The 15,074-nt window shown below is 42.2% G+C and overlaps 1 protein-coding gene across 1 annotated transcript in view; it reads left to right on the top strand.

Annotated features, from left to right (window-relative positions):
• Positions 1-15,074, top strand: part of CCDC87 (coiled-coil domain containing 87) — a 67,337-nt gene that overhangs the window by 20,340 nt on the left and 31,923 nt on the right. The window contains exons 7-12 of the mRNA XM_069955429.1: positions 1,452-1,539; positions 2,007-2,098; positions 2,311-2,465; positions 3,371-3,491; positions 7,204-7,401; positions 12,954-13,070. Coding sequence (XP_069811530.1) covers positions 1,452-1,539; positions 2,007-2,098; positions 2,311-2,465; positions 3,371-3,491; positions 7,204-7,401; positions 12,954-13,070 — 771 coding nt within the window. The remainder of the gene's footprint in view (positions 1-1,451; positions 1,540-2,006; positions 2,099-2,310; positions 2,466-3,370; positions 3,492-7,203; positions 7,402-12,953; positions 13,071-15,074) is intronic.

Raw genomic sequence — 15,074 nt, 5'->3', positions numbered from 1 at the left:
GAACAACCGCTGGTCATCGACGTAGTCCATGGAATCCGACGTAATCCCCAGGATACCGATATCTGAAAAACAAAAAGGGAGAAACACACAAAAAACACACAAACAGGAGCACAACACCCATCATTGTGAGCGGTGTTGTGCTCCTTACAGTATGCAGCATCTTTACAGATCGCTGCTTACAGTCTGGCCCCCAAGGGGTTAAGGGAGGATGTATTGCATCCCCCTTAACCCCCTGGGGGCCAGACTGATGTCAGACTGCACCCATCCCAGCAAGGAAGGGGTTAACTGACCCCCCTTCCTTGCTGGGAGGGGTGCAGTGCCGGGGAGGGGGTGGGGAGAGCTCTATACTCACCCCGATGTGTCCTCTTCGCTGGTCCGCAGCACAATGAAGTCACTGTACTGCGGACCTGCTAATTATATGTGCGCTCAGCCGAACAGCCAATCAGCTGAGCGCACATATAATTCTAAATGTTTCTTCTAAAAATGCTATTGTCATAACATAATTAGAAGAAACATTTGATGTTTTCATTAAAGTAAAGTGATGATTAGTACAGAATGCTCTATTGCCGGCATATGAATTAACGGCTTATAGAGCTTCCTGTACTAATTAATATTTAATTAATAAAACACATTTTCGTTGAAATAAATACAGTTTCTTTGTTCAATAATTTAATTCTAACGAATCCATCATTGTGCAATTAAATATACTGTCAAAAAATAAATATATATATAAATATACATTTATTTATATATATTTATTTTAACAGTATATTTAATTGCAAAATGATGGAATCGTTTACATTTAATTATTGAACAATAAAAGGGACTTTATTACAAAGAAAATGTGTTTTATTAATTCAATATATTAACCATGAGAGACATCGGCTATAGTGCAGAGGATCGCAAACCCCGGTAATAGCAATTCATGTAAACTGTGTTCCCTGCTTTCCCAGATGCATCCAGAGGTGTTTCCATCACTTTCTTAACATTTTATTTCTTATTTTTAGTTGAACCAGATTTCCAAGTAAATGACCGTATGTTTTGAGCCGCATGTCTATTTTTTCCCACGGCCGGAGTTTCACCCGCACATTTACAGCCGCATAAAAAAAACAGCCGCACAGTTACAGCGTGTGAACCCAGCCTGAATGTGACTCCTTACATTGCCACCGTCGTATTTCTTTCATTGCTTTGTCAAGTTTTGTAAAAGTAACAACCAGAACTTCAGCCATGTTAGTTATCACCAGTTGTCAACTGCTGCTTTAACTTATGATGTCTATTGTAATTGCTTTAGTCTTATGTTTCATATTATAAACCCCTACATGTGTACAGTGCTGTGGAATTAATGGTTCTTTAATTTAATAAAACTAGTATATGGCCAATTTACCATTATGATTGAAAATCCATTGAACAGTACTGTGCATTGAAAAGTATAAATGTGTGAATCCTTGCAGCTTGCCAACATAAAGCGGCTGGACTTAGAAAAAGTGCATCTACTGATTCCTCGACAAGAAGAACCACAATTTATTAAAAATATGCAGTGTAAGTAACACCAATATTGAATATTTAAAATTTCCATATTTTACTGTGTTCACATGAATTATAACCATAGTAATAGAATATAGATTCACTTTTATATGGTTGGTCTGGTCATTTGCAGGCCATACATTTAGATTTCTGTATTTCTTTTTGCCTGCACACACGTGTCCTGTGATCTGGAGCCAGATGGGAATGCCAGATGCAACAAGCCATCTAGTGCCCATAGGGTGAAATGCGGCATGATGCCAGATGAACCATCCAGCATAGTTCCCCTTTGGTTTGGTTACTTTGGTTCAAAGACATAATATTCCATTCATTGATTTTGTGCATCCATTTCAGACTGCAACTATGCCACACTGACAACAGTGTTATCTCCTTACTGGAGCTTTGTACAGTAAAACTTCATTGTAATGAAAACATGTACATCATGGCCAGTGGTTCTCATGCCATGTCTTCTTGCTCCCACACAGGTAAAGCAATAACCACCCCGTGCCCATTTCTTCATGAATCAGTTCATGAAAAAGAAGAAAGCAGCATTCATACAGAGGACAGAAGTCTGAAGGTTGTTACACTATGATCTTTGGTTTGTTTCCCTGCATTGCACATCACACATGTATGAGATGCTTTTGAAGCAAGACAGTTCTTTTTTTGCAGAAGGTGTGGCTGTTTGACAGGATATTGTATTTGACTTGGTTAGATGCAGTTGCATGCACTATTCCTTACTTCTAAAGCCAAATGGCAAATGTCACAATATAAAACTTTGTGTTACTGTAGAAGTCAGTTTCCTGCCCTAATTTGAGAACTGGTGACCTCCTGGCCGAAGAATTGAGGATAACGTTTAAAAAAGGTGCAGCTGAATGTCCAGAAATCATCGGTGCAGCAAAAGTGGCAGAAGTCAGTGGCAATCCCATTACAGATGATCTTAGAAGGTATGATGATTCCAAATACAATGCACATCTATCATGATTTTAAAGTGTCTTTGTCATTCGAACTTTTGACATGTCACAGCGACATTTTAAAAGTTTTGATCATTTGGTATCTGGTTGTCCAAACTCCCAGTTTTCTAGATATAGCCAGGAGATCAGGCATGTTGGAAGCCTACTTCCCCAAACTTTTTCTTCCCTAGTCGCCCATCAGGGCAGTCTCCGGCACCACCATACTCGTACAAGTTTTTGGCTGACCCCACTGAATTCTAATGTGTACAGTCAGCTTGAAAAGAGTATATGTCTCTGGGACATAAATGGCATAAACACAGGGCATGCCATAGATGCTACTTTTACCTCTGGGACCTGCACTCTTTCAAAATTTTTATGATTTATGACTCCTCAACCCCCTCCAGCCTGCTTTCAGTTGATATGCTATACCTTTCCAAATGGGAGTACCCTGTGATCGTATGTGCACACTGTGGAAAAGTGACGGAAATTCTGTTGCGGAATCCGCCGCTCGCACCCACAAGACATGAATGAACACGTTCATTCTTTGGACGGATGAAGGAATCCGCCCGTGCATAGATAGGAGTCTATGACGAGGGCGGAGACGCGCGCGCCCGCCACAGTCTGCCAGCAGACGTGAGTGGCGGATTCTGCAACAGAATTGTGTGCACATACCCTCAGGGCTGATTTCACATTTCTAAAGAAGATTGCTACTACTACCAAGTTTTGATCTTTACTGAATTTATGTGCCTAAATTACATTAGGCACATTTTCACATTGGCATTTTCCAAATTATTTTACAATGAACAAGCTTTTTTTTTTTACAGAAACTTAAATATCTACTGAGCTTATGTGTGGCTGGTGAAAAGTTTTAGTAATGTTGCTTATCCTCATGTCTCAAGGTTATTAAAAGACTCCACATTGCAGACTTCTTACCAAAGAGAGATTCCTCCCTTAATAAGAGCTATGGCTCCAGGCAACACCAATAAAAATAAGCGGCAGAAAATGGAAGCTTTATTACAGGTGGACAAACATTTGCTTTACTTGTTTTCTTTCATATATAAATAGTAAAAAAATTTGCTTACATTATGTGAGAAATGTCCAAACTTATTTTACTTAAACATAGGGTAAGTCCTAGGTCACACATTGGAGCCAAAAGTAGGAGTGGAGCCACAAGCGAGATTTAAAATATACGGTAATGAAGGGTGTTATCCCTTATTTTCTCTATTCCTAGTATAGGCTACAACTGCAACAAACACAAATTATGGACTTTTTATACACTATAAATGGTGTAACTGTGAAGGTTGTTAGGGTTCACCTAGATGCAGTTTGCATGGCACTGCATATGTCTATACCAAACTAATTACTTCTAGAGGCCCCTTATTAAAAGGTTTAGATAATAAGAACCAGAAAGATTGTCTGAACAGGATCCAATAAATTGGCATAATGTGAGCTTGACTTCTTATCTGCCAGTCAGAATAAATCCATCGTTCTATGACCCTTCTCCAGACCTTCTCACCGTGACCACTAAGTCTGGCAGAAAGTTCAATGATAGTCCTGCTCCTGCAGTAAAACATTTCTTTTTAAGTTGGTGTAGAAACCTTCTTTCCTCCAAACAGGATTCTACATTGTTCAGAGACGTAGCTAGGTTATTCTGCACCCAGGGAAATATTCAGTTATAATACTCTGTACCCCCTTAATTAGATTTAATGCACTGCTTCCCTACTGCCCCCTTCACTGAGATGTAATGCAGTATTTCCCATCCCCCTTACTAATGAGATATAGTATACTGTGCCCACCCTCCCTCCTTAATGAGATATAATGTACTGAGCCCCCTGAGAATTGTTTCATACTCACTTATCCCACTCCAGTGCTGTCCTCAGCAATCACTGCTCTGGCATTTGATCATCAGGCCTGGCTTTTAGGGAGAATGCAGGTGGCGTGACAGGTAGTCATGCTGCCTCCATCTCATACTGGAAGCAATGAGTGGTGGTGTAGGGAGATACAGGCTCTTTAGATTGCAGGCTCCCAGCACCCAGTGCCTGTCAATAGCCCTTTTAAAGTGACAGAGGCGATCTGTAATGGGTAATGGGAGAAGTCTTTGTATTGACCTTTGATATTTGCATTTATAATGTCGCTGCAGAGAATTTAGGTAAGCTTCTTAAAGTGAATCTGTACCCACAATCTGCCCCCCCCCCAGCCGCTTGTACCATTGGATAGCTGCTTCTAATCCAAGATCTGTCTTGGGGTTCCGTTCAGCAGCTGATGCAGTTATTGTCCTAAAAACAACTTTTAAACTTGCAGCCCTGTGTCAAACTGGCATGGCTTTTTGGAGTGTCTGTGCCGTAGGCCTGCACTGCCTCTCTGTCCCTCCTCCACGCTCTCTTCATCACTAGGAATGCCCCTGGGCAGGATTTCTGTTCATCATCTTTTGTCTGAACACTGCACATGTGCAGTGTTTAGACAAGTGATGAATAGGAAAAATTCTGCCCAGGGGCATTCCTTATGATGAAGAGAGTGTGTAGAAGGGACCGAGAGGCGGTGCAGACCTAGGGCACAGACACTCTAGGCAATGCCAGTTTGACACAGGGCTGCAAGTTTAAAGGGTTTTTTTTTTTTTAGGACAATCACTGTATCACCTGCCAAACGGACCTCAAGACAGATCATGGATCTAAGTGCCTAAGGTTAATAAGGAAAGTGTTTTTAGTAAAAAAAAAAAATGAACTCGAGAACAAGAGGACACAGTGAGAGTTTAGTTGGGGGAAAGATCAGAAGCAACGCGAGAAAATATTATTTTACTGAAAGAGTAGCAGATGCTTAAGGCTACAAACCCACTTGGCGGGTCTGCAGTGAGTTCCCTTGCTGCGTATTTGCAGCGAGACTCGCTGCAGATCCCGGCCCTATACTTTTAATGGCAGACAAACACGCAGCAGGGATGTACATCTGCAGCCCACCCCATTAACCCCCATTAACCCCGCTGGAGCTGATACTTCACCTGATCCCGGCTCCGGCGGTTCCCGATGTCTTCAGCAAGCCGGAGCGGGGACCAGGTGAAGTATATGCTCCAGCCAGCCGCCCGCAGCCCCTTTAACACCTCCCGCAGCCCAGGCCGCCCGATCGCCCCCCCCCCCCCGCAGCACCGATCGCACGCCCCCCCTCAATTGCCCCCCCCCCGCACCACCGATCGCTCGCACGCCCCCCCAATCGCCCCCCTGCAGCCCCGGCCGCTCGATCGCCACCCGGCAGCACCGATCGCCCCCCCCCCCCGATCGCTGGCGTGGGGGGGTGTGCGAGCGATCGGTGCTCCGGGGGGGGGCGATTGGGGGGGGGGGCGTGCGATCGGTGCTGTGGGGGGGGCGATCGGGTGGCCTGGGCTGCGGGATGAAACATCCCTGCTGCGTGTTTGTCTGCCATTAAAAGTATAGGGCCGGGATCTGCAGCGAGTCTCGCTGCAAATATGCAGCGAGGGGACTCGCTGCAGACCCGCCAAGTGGGTTTGTAGCCTTAAACAAACTTCCAGCAGATGTGGTAAATAAATCTACAATAACAGAATTTATACATGCCTGGGATAATCATATATCTATCCTAAGATAATAAGAAGGGAAATACTAAAATGGCAGACAAGACACCCTCAGTTGCCTGTGAGAATCAAATAGAGGTTAATATACAGGCTTAGAGGTCACTGACTGCTGGGCAGTGACACATATAAACACAAAGGGGGAGATTTATCAAAGGGTTTAAAATTTAGACTGGTGCAAACTGCCCACAGCAACCAATCACAGCTCAGCTTCCAGCTCTGGTGAAAGGAAAGCTGAGCTGTGATTGGTTGCTGGGAGAAGTTTGCGCCAGTCAAAATTTTACACACTTTGATAAATCTCCCCCAAAATGCGTATATATCTGAGAATTTATTCAGTAGAAAAATTTCCTAGTGTTTGCTGCAAACCTGTCAACCTGTCAACCTATTGTCTCACACTGGGGTATGGTACAAGCTCTAATTAAAGAGATAACAGGCCTACACGTCCTTCTGGACACAGTGTTCTAGATCTTTCTGCTTACCACATTTGATGTATTTGTATTATCTTGAAAAACTATTTAATAAAAAAAAATGTTTAATAAAAAAGACCAATCAAAAGGTCTCAGCACTGTAACATCAGATGACAGCAAACACTTAATTTTGTTGATTTTTACACATTTGTATGTTCACAGCTAAGTTTTTTTTTTTCAAACTTAATTATTAGTTTAACGCTCTTATACGTAATTTTAAATTCTTACATGGTTCAAATTGGGGAGCCAATAAAAAATCTGGCTTACTTAATGTCCTTCTGTTTACCAATCACAGCCTCCCTCTATTACATGCATGTTTTATTATCGCAGCCATAGGCAGATCCTGGGCAGTGCCCCCTCTATATTATTGGAGCACTGTTGTACACAGTCAGAAATTACCCCACATGCATCACAGGAGATGCTTTATTGTGTATTTGTGTTCTATAACGGATGCCATTCAGGAAGGTCAGCACACTGTCTAGCCCCCATGCTATGTACTCCATTTCCTACGCCGCATACACCAGCGCCAGCCCACTTGGATATTATGGACATGTTTGAGCACGCACTTGGATCCTTAGCGGTAATACCCCAAATGGTCACTGCAAATGCATTTTGAGTACATGCTTAATTGTGAAAAATACCAAGATGATGTTTTTTTCTATATTTAAATCTGCCTTTTATTTCACACTAGGATTTATACCAGGAGCCAGAACAACAGAAAGAGAGAAAAACTGAAAATTGTGTCCATCCTCAGCCATTCACAATTGATATGCAAATTTCTAACAGGCCACTAGTGAGAAAAGCAGATGCTCAGGCCTCTGACAGGATATTTTCTGATTTAACTGAAATTCCCAAATACCCCCCACTATACAATGATTTCACATCAGAGGTAAGTAATCTAGTTCTTAAGAGATAAATGTGTAGCAGGTAATTTGTTAGGTCAAAATATAAGAATGTAGCTATCTATTTATACACTTATATCGGATTCAGTAAAAATCAGACAAAATATATTGGCATATTCCATCCGAAGCTTTATTCCCTTCTAGGAGCAGTTCTGGTTATACTTGTCACTAATTTATGTGGCTTTTACATGTATTTGTTTGTTGAAATATTCTGCAGCATCGAGTTACATGTTTTATATGATGGTTTTCTAAAAATATACCTGTATGATTGAAAAAACAGTAGACTCCTATTGAACCTTATTATGAGGATAGGTATTTTTTTTTTTACTGTAAGAGAAGTGAGGCAATGCCTCATTTGGGTCAACACAGTAGGGTTATAAGTTTGATTTGACTGACCCTTGTCCTGTTTTCAGACATTAGCTATGTAACTGTGACTTTGTGTCTGTAAATGTTTTAGAAAATGTTTTAAGAGATCGCTTCTTCCTATTTATGTGTTATATTTGTTTAATATGTGTTTATTTTCACACTTGGAAATTTTTACATGCACCTATAGGTGGCAGTAGTAGGACACTAAACAATATTTAGAGTTATATAACAGCATATTGTAAAATGAGAAGTTTTTGTCACAAACCATAGCGTTGACCATAAAAACAAACAAGATGCCTGGTTTAATTTCCTAGAGAGCACTATGCAATATCTTAACAGTAGTTTTTTTTTCCTATTGCATGCTTTACGCTTCATTGCATTGAGTCTGATTTTGTACTGTCTAGTTTAATGGAGTATTCTGTCCATACCGTAAAAATCAATATGCTGCTGGGACAGGGTGGAAATAGAAACAAAAACCCATACTTAGCCCTAAACTCTCTTCTTTCTGCTGCAGAGACGAGTGCTCAAGAACAGGACCTGATTTCTTCGCCAAAGGCAGGCCACAGCAATGTCCTGTTTTAGTGGGTCACTAAATGCCACATTGCATTTGGAGTAAAACTTATGGTGCAGCAGCCATAGTAAATGCAGATGTGTGTGTATAGACATATGTAAATGTATATAATTTAAAATAATATTAAAAGATTTATGTCTATAAAATCCCAAAACTCACATGACTCCTTAATTGATACTAGTGCCCCTCAGTGGGGTGATTATAAAAGTTGGTTTACATTTTGTGAACTTACCCTTTAATTAGTATAGGTATCATATCAATCATAACAATTTCTATTTTGATTTACAGCTGTCAATTTTGTTGGCTGCAAGTTTCCCTTTTGTAAAATGGCCTTCTGTATCTTAACGTTTCAGATGGCAGCAAACCCAAGAATAAGTAAATCATTTTGCTTTTACTACTGCCATTACAGTAAAGTAGACAGTGAACGTTGTGGTATGCACTAGTTCAGAAAATGGCAAGAGGGAAAACTGGAAATTAAGGAACTTAGAAGTCTTACGATAAATCATTAGCCATGTAGAGTTGTCACATTTGTACAGGAAGTGCCCTGAGCAATTCTCAGCAAAGTAGCAAAGTTTGCCACCTGTTAAGAATTATGTATCACATGTACGCTCTATCATAACAGGGTTTAGTGATAATCTTTGAACTGCTGCCCAGCATCTTCCTGACAGGGAGTGCTAGGTGACTCATAACTGATGTATTGCTGCAATGTACTTCCTAATATTCTTTCCACATTTTGTGTACTTAAAGGGGTTGTCCGGCGCTAAAAAATTATTCACAGAATAACACACATTACAAAGTTATACAACTTTGTAATGTATGTTATGTCTGTGAATGGCCCCCTTCCCCGTGTCTCACCACCCCCACCCGTTGTATAACTTTGTAATGTGTGTTATTCTGTGAATAATTTTTTAGCGCCGGACAACCCCTTTAAAGAGAACCAATCACCTAAAATTAACTGTCCCTATAATAAAAGATTATCTCTCCCTAAATCTATTCCTGAAGATCTGTATCTATATCTTATGTCTGTATATATATGTCTGTATCTTATGCTTTTACCTAATCCTGTAAAGCGGAGCAGTAAGGACGGGGGCAGCCATTTGATGACGTCACAGGGGTGCGTTCCAGCGCTGGAACGCAAGGGACGTAATCAAGATGGCGCCCGGCTTTACTGCACCGCTACAGAGGACTGGGTAAAGTATAAGATACAGACTGCAAAGGCAGTCTGTATCTTCATGTAGTTTATTTCTGAAGATACAGACTGCCTGTGCAGTCTGTATCTTATACTTTACCCAGTCCTCTGTAGCGGTGCAGCTAAGCCGGACGCCATCTTGATTACGTCCCTTGCGTTCCAGCGCTGGAACGCACCAGTGACGTCATCAAGATGGCCGCCCCCGCCCTTACTGCTCCGCTATACAGGATTAGGTAAACGCATAAGATGCAGACTGCACAGGCAGTCTGTACCTTCAGGGACATACTAATAGGCCCAGTTAGAATAGACATACACAGTGATCTCGCGCTGTATAGCGCGGTATCACTGTGTATTTACAGAGTGGCGGCAAAGGCTCATGGGAGCCCTTCCCGCCGCTCGGCATGCCGGGAGCTTCCTGTCTCGCACCGACTCTTTTGAAAAGAGCCGGCGCGAGACAGGAAAAGAGAATGTGTATATTGTAAAATCACGGGCGTAAAATTAAATAATTCCAATTACAAATATTAATAAAATATTAATTTACAGCTAATTATCAAAAAAAAAATTTAAAATTTCGGCCATGATTGGTTCTCTTTAAGGTGTACTTGACACTTTAAAAAGTTTTGATCAGTGGGGTACTGGGTGTCCAAACCCCCAAGATCACTAGAACCAAGTTGTTTCCTCTCTGTGTGCAACAGGAGGCAGTCCTATAGATTTGCGGGCACCTCTCACTGCTATCTCTAGGAAACAGTGGGGGTCTCAGCACCAAGAATCTACTTAAAGACACGGGTATAATCAGCACTAGTACTACAGTGTCCAATATAGGAGAGTACACGTCTTAGCAGACTGGACTCCAGACACAATCTAAAAAATAGCAGTGGGGACAGTACTTGTAACATGAAAAAACTGTGACTTTATTCACACCCTCTTTTGCGACATTTCGGCTGTAATCTAACCTAATGCTAGATTACAGCTGAAACATAGTGCAGAAGGGTGTGAATAAAGTCACAGTTTTTTTTTTACATTACTGTCTCCGCTGCTATTTTTTTTTTAGCACTGTGAATTCGACCAAGCAAAACATTTTTGAAGAGAAAGTGTCCATTTACGAGTCTTTGCACAACTCGGAACACCATTTTACAGTTTGCACTCATTGACAAAAAAAACTATAACTGGGCATTCAGTTATGTAAGTGATTACAGGTGTGTTCCAGGGTACAGGTGTGCTCCTGATTTTGGTTGAAAAAAGGCTGATGGAAATACTTTGTGTGAACATAGTCTAAAACTGCTTCCCCTTCTGCCATATAAAAAGTTTCTCAGAGGCTACTTTGGGGTAGTTTATCACTTGGGAGAGATTGTTGACTGCTAGTCTTGGCTCTACAATGCACTTAAAGACATTTTGCCCAGTTAATAAAGTTGTTGTTTTTTTTTTTCATGTTGGTCATTTTGACAAACTGACTGCTATATAGGCTATTTTGACCAAGCAGTAAAGCGTTGGCAACAGTAGTTATGTGAGGGCATGCACACATGGCAAACAAGCTATGGATGGCCCATACAGACTACGAGTAGAAAGGATTGTTTGATCTGATGGCAAGCATGAGCAGCTCCCAGTTTCCTTTTCCACCATCCAGACACAGGCTGTAATGCCTCCCAGTGATGCTCCGATGCTTACTGCTGTCACCATTCTGTTCCCAATCCCTGTCGCACTGCTTTCTATCTTGGTCATGCTTGCTCCTCTTCCTCTCTTCCCAAGTCTGCTGGTGTCCTTAGGCTGCTGCAATGCCACTTCTATTCACTAAAGTGTGCAAGTGGCAGCTTGCCAAGGATTTAAAGGCCAGTGTGTCTCCACCTAGTTCTGCCTCCACCAGTCCTGTTCCACCTGCACCCATTTAAAGCGACTGTACCATCAGGTACATTACTTCTGTTTTTTTACATTAACAAATCGTCCTTTTTTTGCGGCTCCATTGATTCATGCAGCCGCGTCACAGAGGGGAGTGGAAATCGTCACACTGAGGGCCATCGAGCCTGCCCCCAGTGCTCTGGGACTGGCTGGTTCTCCCGAAAAAAAAAACAGCAGCGTGTGCGGGAATTGGTTAAAAAAAATAAGAGTACGCCACCGGCATCCCGCACCAGTGCTCATCCATTAATGTTAAAAACCAGAAGCGATGTACATAATGGTACATTTGATTTAAAGTCATTCCACCTCCTTGTCTGAGCATTGGATTCTCATGTTCCTAAGTAGGGTGTGTTCTTGTCTGCTGCTCCTCGATTTACACTCACCTGCCTGACCCTTCCTGGGTACATGTCCCACCAAAGACAACATCTGTAAGTTGTTTGTATGTTCTCCACGTGATTGCCGTGGGTTTCCTCCGGGTACTGCGGTTTTCTCCCACACCTAAAACATATACGTAGGGGAATTTGGATTGTGAACCCTATTGGTGACGTGAGCGATGTAAATGTTGCAGAATTAATTTCTCTATATATAGATAAAGGGTTCTCAGTTTCTGTAATGTTTGCCTCTCCCATTTCCCACTCTGATGGTCTGAAGTGCATCTGAAGCCACCTGCCCTCATCCTGCGCCTGATTTACTATGTCTCACTTCGACTGTAATAGTTTTACATTTTTGACTTTAGTTTAGTTTATTTACAAAGTTATTCTACTCTTGATGAAGTCTCAACGTGATGTGTACCCAGGTTGTTTTTCTGCCTACTGATTTTAAAGGAGAATTCCCATGAAATAAAAAGCAGAAAGGCGGGAACATAATAAACAAAGAATACTTACCGATCCTCGTGCTACATAGTACCAATTCCGGGTCCAGCTGACAGCCGATGGCCTCCTGCAGCTCTTCCAGCTGCATAGCCATGTACCTGGCTGAGTGATTGCTCACTCAGCCAATCAGTGAATTGGACAGTACACCACCCAAGTTACTGACTGGCTGAGGGGGTAATCGCTCACCCGGGCGGTGACATTGCAGCTGGAAAAGTCGAGTGTGCACCTGGATTCCAGATGAAAATGATGGCTCGGGCCCAGAAGCGGTGCTTTGGAGGCAGGAGGACTGTACTTTGTTTTTAAGTTCCAGCACCCACCTGCCTGCCTTGCTTTTTTACTTTCATGGGAGTTCCCTTTTGACTAAAGTCTAGCGTGATTGTGGTGCTAATAGTGTGTTTACACGTTGACGGTTTTTAATGGCATATATTGAATACCTAGCCAGGAATGGATATAAAAATTCTTTCCTTTATACATGCCCTCCATGTATATTCTCTTTATGGCTTTGGATTCAGTAACCGCATTTAAAACATGTGAACACACCCTATCTGTCATGGGTAATAAGTCCTAATCATCAAAAAACAGCTTTAGAAATAAAGAGCCATAGAGTTGAATTTGTAATTTTAAGACTGAGAATATAAATTTCCATTACAGATTGAGGCCAATACTGTGAAAAAATTGGACAGAAACCTGTATGTAGGACAAGAACTTCAAGAAGTTTATACAGAATTAACTAAGAATATTTCAACTGATCACCTGAGGTTTGATCAGGTATTTCATCAACATGTTAGGCTGGGTTCACACTACGTTTTTGCAATCCGGTTTTCATCCGTTTTTTTTTGTAAAAAAAAGGGATGAAAAGCAGATGCAAAAAAATAAATCCGTTTATTTTAACGGGCACAAAAATTTTTGTGTATGTAAAAAAAAAAACTGATCCGTTTTGATCCTTTTATTTATAATGGAAGTCAATGGAAAAACGGATCAAAACTGATGCACAAAAATGCATCCGTTTTTTGCAAAAAAAGGTAGAAATAAAACGGATTGCAAAAACGTAGTGTGAACACCAGGAAATAAGTGTGATTTATCCATATCTGTAAGCATTTAAATGGGCACTGTCATTAATAAAACTTTAATATGTCAAAGAGACATATCAAAAGATTTGATTTGGTTGGAGTCTGATTGTTCAGACTGCGACCAATCAGGAAAATGAACCAGGAGAAGTCAGTATGCAGTAAATTTACTCCTGACTACATGTCACTTGACCTAGATGGACTTTAAAAGGGGTTATCCAGCGCCACAAAAACATGCCCACTTTTCCCCCTACTGTTCTCTCCAGTTCAGGTGCAGTTTGAAATTAAGCTCCATTTACTTCAATGGAACTGAGTTTCAAAATCCCACCCAAACTGGAGACAACAGTAGGGGGAAAGTGGCCATGTTTTTGGAGCACTAGATAACCCCTTTAAGGCAATGTTCACACTACATAAAAGTACGGCGGTTGTTGTCATGGGCAACAACGGCCGTACTTTATATGGTGTGAAACACTGCCTTATCTGCTATGGGATCCCAGCCGGAGCGTATACACATAGTATACGCTCTGGGCAGGATCCCATACAGCGCTGCAAAGAACTGACATGTCAGTTTTCTGCGGCCGCATGCTCCATAGTGTGCTGTGTGAAGCTCTGATGCGCACGCATCAGAAAACGGCGGTTGGAAAGATCATCCGGCCGATACTGCAGTACCGGCCGGGATGGTCTTTGCAGAGACCGGCCGTTCCGTGACCCAGCCGGGTCACGGAACGGCCGGTCTCTCACATAGTGTGAACATAGCCAGCCTAAATGTAAGTCTATGGGGCTGTCTAGATGGACTTAAAATGTAAGTCTATGGGGTTGTCTAGACCAGTGATTTTCAACCTTTTTTGAGCCGCAGCACACTTTTTAGACTTAAAAAAATCCCGGGGCACACCACCAACCAAAATGGCACAAAATGACACTAAAACAGTACATGTTATACATATAGTTAATAATATAAAATCTAAATGTATTTATACTCACTCAGTGTGAAACCTGGGCCTATTTTCTTCTCCCCCCTGTGCTTCTCTACTGTGCTTCTCTCCACCATACTTCTCCCTCTTACTTCTCTCCTGTGCTTCTCTCCACCATACTTCCCCCCCCCAGCTTCTCTCCTGTGCTTCTCTCCACCATACTTCTGCCCCCTGCTTCTCTCCTGTGCTTCTCTCCCCCATGCTTCTCTCCTGTGCTTCTTTCCACCATACTTCCCCCCCTGCTTCTTTCCTGTGCTTCTCTCCTGTGCTTCTCTCCACGAAGCGCCTAGTTGATTGGATGCGTGCATCACGGCCCGCCGCAGCGCACCACGCAGCCGCCCACATTATAATCCGCCACTGATCGCTGCGCATTGCCGGGGAACAAAACACAGGGGCAACATAGTTTGGGGAACTTTCCCCGCGGCACACCCGACCATGTGCCGCGGCACACTGGTTGAAAATCACTGGTCTAGACCTCACACAGAGTGGGGAGAGGAGCACGCAGCATCACCTCCGTCTCGCTGTTATTTGTACTGGTCAGTAAATAGAGCATTCAGACCAATAAAAACGTTTAATATGTCTCTTTGACATAGCAACGGATTTTTTTAAACTGACAGATATGTTTACGCATCTGCATTACAGATGCAGGTTCTGCCATTGGGCCTGAGGTCAGGCTGGGATATGGATGTATACACACAGGCTAAATACAGCAGTGTTTTTTTATTTTTTTTCAA

Source organism: Dendropsophus ebraccatus, chromosome 1 (genome assembly GCF_027789765.1).
Source record: "Dendropsophus ebraccatus isolate aDenEbr1 chromosome 1, aDenEbr1.pat, whole genome shotgun sequence".
NCBI classification, from domain to species: domain Eukaryota; kingdom Metazoa; phylum Chordata; class Amphibia; order Anura; family Hylidae; genus Dendropsophus; species Dendropsophus ebraccatus.
Note: the sequence above shows the minus strand (reverse complement) of the source record. Positions and strands in the feature narration are given on the sequence as shown.